This window comes from Emiliania huxleyi (genome assembly GCF_000372725.1).
Source record: "Emiliania huxleyi CCMP1516 chromosome Unknown EMIHUscaffold_201, whole genome shotgun sequence".
Classification (NCBI taxonomy): Eukaryota; Haptophyta; order Isochrysidales; family Noelaerhabdaceae; genus Emiliania; species Emiliania huxleyi.
This window is the reverse complement of record NW_005200589.1, coordinates 255,146-262,100: the sequence shown is the minus strand read 5'-3', so window position 1 is coordinate 262,100 and position 6,955 is coordinate 255,146. Positions and strand designations below refer to the sequence as shown.

At 64.6% G+C, this 6,955-nt stretch overlaps 2 protein-coding genes across 2 annotated transcripts in view; one reads left to right on the top strand and one right to left on the bottom strand.

Moving 5' to 3' along the window:
- The window catches only part of EMIHUDRAFT_365960 (hypothetical protein), a 10,988-nt gene extending 10,615 nt beyond the window's left edge, over positions 1-373 (bottom strand). Inside the window, exon 1 of the mRNA XM_005781469.1 lies at positions 20-373. Coding sequence (XP_005781526.1) covers positions 94-309 — 216 coding nt within the window. The 5' untranslated portion in view covers positions 310-373 and the 3' untranslated portion in view covers positions 20-93. The remainder of the gene's footprint in view (positions 1-19) is intronic.
- A 3,794-nt stretch (positions 374-4,167) lies between these two features.
- EMIHUDRAFT_234192 (hypothetical protein) lies at positions 4,168-5,790 on the top strand (the record flags this gene model as incomplete). The annotated part of the gene is made up of 4 exons (XM_005781468.1): positions 4,168-4,373; positions 4,431-4,519; positions 5,505-5,669; positions 5,738-5,790. 4 exons carry the CDS (start codon positions 4,168-4,170, stop codon positions 5,788-5,790), a joined length of 513 nt encoding a protein of 170 aa, XP_005781525.1.
- Between the last annotated feature and the right edge of the window lie 1,165 nt (positions 5,791-6,955).

Below are 6,955 nucleotides of genomic sequence, written 5' to 3'. Positions count from 1 at the left end.
TCGCGGGGTGCGCGCGCGCCGTCCTGCAGCGTCGCCGGCCGCAGGCCAAGGTGCTCGGCTCCTCGAGAGCACCGACGGACGACGATCGGCTCCTCAGCAGTGGGACACCGAGCTGGAGGCTCGGCCGGGAGCTCGCGCGGGCACGTGGAGCTTTCCGCTCGGGCCAGCAGGAAACGGGCGCCCCGCACAGCGACGCCCGCCGTAGAGTGCCGAGAGCTCGGCTCGACGCGAGCGCCGAGGAGAAGCGATCGGCTCCGCAGCAGTGGGACACCGAGCTGGAGGCTCGGGCGGGAGCTCGCGCGAGCACATAGCGAGGTGCGTGCGCGGCGGCGTGACACAGGTGAGCGGGCAGCTGGCGCACATTTCGGCTGTGGGAGCTGCCAGGAGTTTGCTCTCTCCGTTCACACCCCTTTGCAGAATTCCCGAAGGCGATATGGCGGAGATACGGGGAGATTGGGGAGATATAGAGCGGCGCGCCCCACTTGCCCGACTGATTCGTTGGTTGATGACTGGTGCACGGAAGGAGGTGTTGCAGTGAGGCTTGGCGCCTGCAGAGTGAACCACCTCGCAATCAGCTGACGCACCAGACTGGACTGGAGTGTTGGCCCAGGAGAACCGAAGCACAGCGTAAACAGCAAGCAGCCCAGCGCCCACACGTCCGCTGGCGGGCCGAGCCGGAGCCCGTTGTGCAAATCGCAGAGCTCTGGCGCACGGTACATTGGCGTCGTGTGGGCTCCCACCCACTCCTCGAGCTCCATGCGCCCTCGCCTGCCCACCGGCCCTTGTTTTAAGATAGGGGGAAAAACGGCTGGCCTGCGGAGGGGCTACTCGTGGGCCTAGGCCCGCGGCGCTGGAGTGCACAGCCGCACGGTGTGCAGGGGCGTGGTCACAGCCTACTTCTCCCTCAGCTCCTGCGACATCTCGGCCACAGCTCGGCCACATCTCGGCTGCATCTCGGCTGCATCTCGGCCAGATCGCTCGGCCAGATCGCCCGGCTAGATCGCTCGGCTAGATCTCGGCTAGATCTCGGCCAGATTGCTCGGCTGGATCTCACCTGTCCAGATCCGAAGGCAGCACCCCTCCCGGCTGACCCTCGGGCGACTCGCGCGCCGAGCCAAAGTCGCACAACGCAAACTTTGGTCCATCATCAGTCAGCGCCCGCGCCCGCTGCGCCGCTGTGCACCCAAAGCTCGTGGTCACGACGGACTCGTTGACGTCGCCCACGTACGCAAAGAGGGCGACGGCCATGTCCGCCCCTGGTCCGAGGCCCGCCCCGCCGTGGCACAGGCCGGGCTGCTCGGCGTGAGGCGGGCAGGATACGGCGGGATACGGCGGGATATGGCGGGATATGGCGGGATATGGCGGGATATGGCGGGATATGGCGGGATACGGTCAGATATGGAGAGATACATCAAGATACCGCAAAAAAATCGGCCAGACTAGGCCTGAGTTTGCCGCTGAAGTTTGCCGCTGATCTAAGCTGTAGCAAAAGAATGAATTCGCCGAGCTCAAAAACCAGAACATATTCACTGAGAGGTTGGTAGTGAAGAATGAAAGTACACACGCGACATACCGGGGGACCTGTACACAACAAAATGTTGTCAACATGTTGATGGTCGACAATGCCATTTGATTCTGAGAGAAATCATTTCCGTGCTTTGACCCGACAGGCGAGAGAGCTAGGCGCTCTATTCTCAGCGGCCCATGATTCACACACCCCAAGGCGAGTGAGCGGCGCGCAGGGTTGTAGTTGTCGCACGCCCCCCCCCCCCCCCCTCGATTTCGAGGATGCTCGCTCGAGAGGTCCTCACGAGAGGAGAGGTCCTCACGAGAGGTCCTCAGGAGACATCATGCTACGCGTTGTCACCCCGAGAGCTCAGCTCTGAGAGCCGAGAGCGCCTGACGCGAGCCGGACGCGCGAGCCCAACCGATGACAAAACTCGACAGGGCATGCCGTGAGGTGCGACTTTCTACCACCCTAGAGGTCCCAACAACACAAGCGGAGAGCAAAAGCGAGGTCCTCACGATGGAGAGGTCCTCAGCGGAGAGGTCCTCAGGCCGTCAGCGACCGAGCTCACCGGATCTCCCCGATGGGCCCAGCAGCAGCTACGACGCAACAGCTCAAACACCGCCGGGTTGTTGTTTTCGCAAAGCTCGATCGAGGTGGGCGGTGGCGGGCCGTGGGATGGAATGCACAGCAGCAGCGACTGATGTGGTTGCTGTGCATAATGAATGTGAAGGGAAAGAGATCAAATTTACGGGCATGATGTACTGTGCGTGATACAGAGGCACTTGGGTGATCAACTGTTTAGCTCCAACAATTCTTTCTTTCACCCTTTGTCAAGCCCCGGCGAGAGAGACGTAGTTCTGCTTTTGCGAAACGGGGTGGTAAAATTCAAATCCAAAAATTCTTTTTGAGAGCGCCTTCGTTGTTAATAGTACAAACCCAATGGTCCTCTGCGAGCGGTCCTTCGTTGCAGTCGCACACACGCACACGCCGCGCCGCACCGCGCGCCCGCCCACCGCCCCGCCCAGGTGGGAAAGAGATGAGGAGATGGGACAGCGAAGGGGGAAGCACAAGCACGTATGGGAGGGTTCAGTAATGCGCCACGCTGCCCGGCGTCTCTCACGGTCCGGGACAGCCCCGCCCTTGTGAGGCAGGAAAGTGACGGCTACCCCGTACGCCCTGCAGCCTGCTACCCCGACGCCGACCGCCCATTCTCCCCTCCTCGTTCCCCCCTCGAATGCTCCGGACCCCGACAAGCCGCCCGACGTTGGGCCTCTGCCCCGCACGCTCCCGCCCCGCTGCCCCTCACACACACCCAGGCCCGACATGCACATACAAGACAAACCCGGCGTCCTGCTCTCAAAAGAAAAGAAAAAATGGGAAGGAGGAGACCAGCGGGGGAGACTCCCCGCCTATGCAACACCCCAGAGAGGGGCTGCCATCGCCGAAGCTGTGCCTAAGCATAACTCCCAAACCCGCAGCGGCCCGGGGGGCCTTGGGGGCAGCCTGCCGGACCGCTGTTGCACGGGGCCAAGCACCGGAAGATGAGTGGAATTGATGGATTGGGCTGTTGTCCGTGCCTCCCCTCTATACGTCAGAGTGAGACCTACGCCGCGCCGGGTAAGGAGCGCGCCCGGTCCTCGACGGAGCCGCGCGCCCCAAACGACCCAGGCGGCGAGTAGTCGTCCTCGAACCTTCGACTCGTAGTCGCCCGTGGTTAGCGCCCCTCCTCCCTCGCCCGTCCCTATTCATACTGCTCCCGAGGCGCCCGCGGCATCTCGCCGCCCATCTTCGGCCACGCGTTGTAGTCGAAGATGGCGGCGTTGCGCCTCGCGACGATGGCCGAGTGCACTTGCAGGAAGCGTTTGCGCTCGCTACTGACCCGCCATCGTTCGCTGTCGGAGGACGCCTTAGCGGCCTTGATGTCGAAGTTGGTGTTGAACCACGTCGCCGCCTCGTGCCCGATGCCGCCACGCGTGCTCGCCGCCCATGTCATAAAGTCGCAGTTTTTGGCGTCGCACGCCGCTGCCTTGGCCTTCCGCTTCGTCGCCTCGGCGTAGTCGGTGGCTAGGCGCTTGCCGCTCGCCAGCGGGCGCAGCTTGTCATGGTGCACCGCGGTGACGCACGTGCCGTCGTACACCACGGCGCGCGCCGACTCTGCATAGTTGCCGAAGACGCCGTCGCCCCGCTGGTACGGGTTGGTGTCCGGATCGTGCGCCCGCGTCGGGTCCCTGCAGCCGAGCCTCACCTCCATGACCTTTGCCGAGGCGCCGAAGGCGCGGGCGACGTTCGTGACGTGGGTGTTGAGGGATGTGTGCCCCGTGGCCAGCCAGCCGCCGTAGTTGCACCCATCCCAGTGCGTGCCGTTGAGGTGCTCGAAGAGCGACAGCGTGCGCGGCACTCGCGCGTCGCCGATGTCGCACGGGACGCATCCCGTTAGCCTCGTGCGGTGGTAGATGCACACCGAGTTAGGGCCCACGCCGACGCAGCAATTCTTTTTCGCGGCCGCCGACCAGGGGCAGGGCGCTGTTGCTCCCGCTCGCTGTCACAGGCGCTGCCCGCCTCACATGTGGCGCTTCCTCGGGCTCGAGGGCGCCAGCCAGGACGGCACCGGCCGCATGGTCTCCCTCGGCGGCCGGCAGCTCCGGCTGCAGCGCGTGATGGCCGAGGGCGGCCACGCCACCATCTACGAGGCGCGGGACACGGGTTCGGGTGCGCGACTGGCGGTGAAGCGGGTTCTGGTGCCCGAGGAGCGTGCGGCGGCGGCGGCGCGCGAGCTCGAGATCCACCGCTCCCTCCGGCACGACAACCTCCTCGCCCTGCTCGGCGACTCGCACGAACGGCGTGAGAGCCCAGCCACGCAGAGGTTGTTCCGGGCTCCAAGGGGCGGTGCCTCTGAGGCGGGTCGGCGGGCTGGCTGTAGGCGGAAGGACGGCACGGAGGAGTTCCTCGCGCTGCTTCCCTTTGCCGGCGGCGGGCACCTGTGGGAGTGCGTCGCCTCTGCGCCAAAAGGTGGCGGATAGCGAGTGTGAAGAGCGCCTCTTCACAGCGACGGGTGTGAACAGGTACGCCACCTCGGCGCCGATGAAGCCGCTCGCCAAGCTTCGCGCCCTCGAGCACGTCGCCGCCGCGCTGGCGAGCTCTAGCCGAGCTCTAGCTTAGATCTAGCAGAGGTGTGGCCGAGGTGTGGCCGAGGTGTGGCAGAGGGTGGCCGAGCTGTGGCCGAGATATGGCCGAGATGTGGCCGAGACGTCACATTGTGGCCGAGACGTTGCACTGTGGAGCACATGCACGGCAACGAATGAGCAGCCGATCAGTTCAGTGATTTGAATCAGGCACACATGCACAGCAAGGCTCTCACCCACTTCGACGTCAAGATCGAGAATGTGCTCGTCTCCTCGCCGGTGGCAGGCGAGATTTGCCGAGATATGGGGGAGATATGGCCACCGAGGCGTGGCCGAGGCGTGGCCTTGTCTGAGAGAAGCTCATGTCTCCTCGCCAGTGACGGCGACATCTTAACTGCATCTCGGCTGTACGTCGGCTGCACCTCGGCTGCACCTCGGCGGTCACTCGGCGCATTCGGCGGTGTCTCGGCGGGCAGCCGCCACTCAGATCCGCCATGTGCCCTCGCAGGCGGGCCTGGCCCTGGACCAAAGTTTGCGTTGTGCGACTTTGGCTCGGCGCGCGAGTCGCCCGAGGGTCAGCCGGGAGGGGTGCTGCCTTCGGATCTGGACAGGTGAGATCTAGCCGAGCAATCTGGCCGAGATCTAGCCGAGATCTGGCCGAGCGATCTAGCCGGGCGATCTGGCCGAGATGCAGCCGAGATTCAGCCGAGATGTGGCCGAGCTGTGGCCGAGATGTCGCAGGAGCTGAGGGAGAAGTAGGCTGTGACCACGCCCCTGCACACCGTGCGGCTGCGCACTCCAGCGCCGCGGGCCTAGGCCCACGAGTAGCCCCTCCGCAGGCCAGCCGTTTTTTCCCCCTATCTTAAAACAAGGGCCGGTGGGCAGGCGAGGGCGCATGGAGCTCGAGGAGTGGGTGGGAGCCCACACGACGCCAATGTACCGTGCGCCAGAGCTCTGCGATTTGCACAACGGGCTCCGGCTCGGCCCACCGGCGGATGTGTGGGCGCTGGGCTGCTTGCTGTTTACGCTGTGCTTCGGTTCTCCTGGGCCAACACTCCAGTCCAGTCTGGTGCGTCAGCTGATTGCGAGGTGGCTCACTCTGCAGGCGCCAAGCCTCACTGCAACACCTCCTTCCTTGCACCAGTGATCAACCAATGAATCAGTGCACTACCTCCCTCCAGGCGTGCACCCGTTCGCCGACGCGTCCCCCGTCCAGATCCTGTCGGGCAAGTGGGGCGCGCCGCTCTATATCTCCCCATATCTCCCCGTATCTCCGCCATATCTCCCCACATCTCCCCACACCTCCCCATACCTCCTCACATCTCCCCACATCTCCCCACATCTCCCCACGCCTCGCCCACGTCCACGCCATGCACGCGCCACGGCCACGCCCTCACCAAGCAGCGCACACGTGGCCTATGTCTCCCCATATCTCCCCATATCTCGGGCAAGTGGTGCGCGCCGCTCTATCTCCCCATATCTCCTCCATATCTTCCCATATCTTCCCATATCTCCCCATCTCGGGCAAACGATGCGCGCCGCTCTAGAGAGTCGGAGTGGCCGATCTGGGTGAAATCAGCTCTCGACCATATCTCCGCCATATCTCTCCATATCTCCCCCATATCTCCCCACGCCCTCACCAAGCAGCGCACGCGTGGCCTAGGCGCTCCGCCCGGGGCCGTGATCGACGACGCGTTCCTGGCGCTGATTCGGGCGATGCCGCGCGGCGGCCGGTCCTCTCTTGTTGCGGTGCAGAGGGTCGCATCGGCGTCCGTGTTGCGTGTTGGTAGGCGATGCTGCGGCTGGACCCCGCATCGAGGCCGCGCCGCTCTATCCCAGCGGGGGAGTGAGAGGGGGGAGCGAGGGGGGGGCTGTCTCTTCACACGTGCAGCTGTGAACAGGCCGCGCTCCTCTTCTCTCGCGGAGGCGGCGGCGATGATGCAGCGTGGTGCTGCCGCACATGCGGGCCGAGGCGGCGTGGCGCGCCTTGGCCCCCGCCGCGATTCCGAGGCACGCAAAAACAAGGAAATCTGAGGTGGGGGAAGAAGGGCGCTGTGAATAGGCTCCCTCACCGACTCTGAGATCGGCTCTATCGTCGCCGTGATGCGCCCGCCCGCGCGCCAGCGGTCACGGCACCCCCCTCCTACCCCCCCCCTCTCTCCGACCCCCCCTCCCCCTTTGCGCGCGCACACACACACACACACACACACACACCCTCGCCAACCCCTCCCCCCCTTACACACACACACACACGCACACACACACACACACTCACACACACACACACACACACACACACACACACCTCGACATGTGCGCAGGC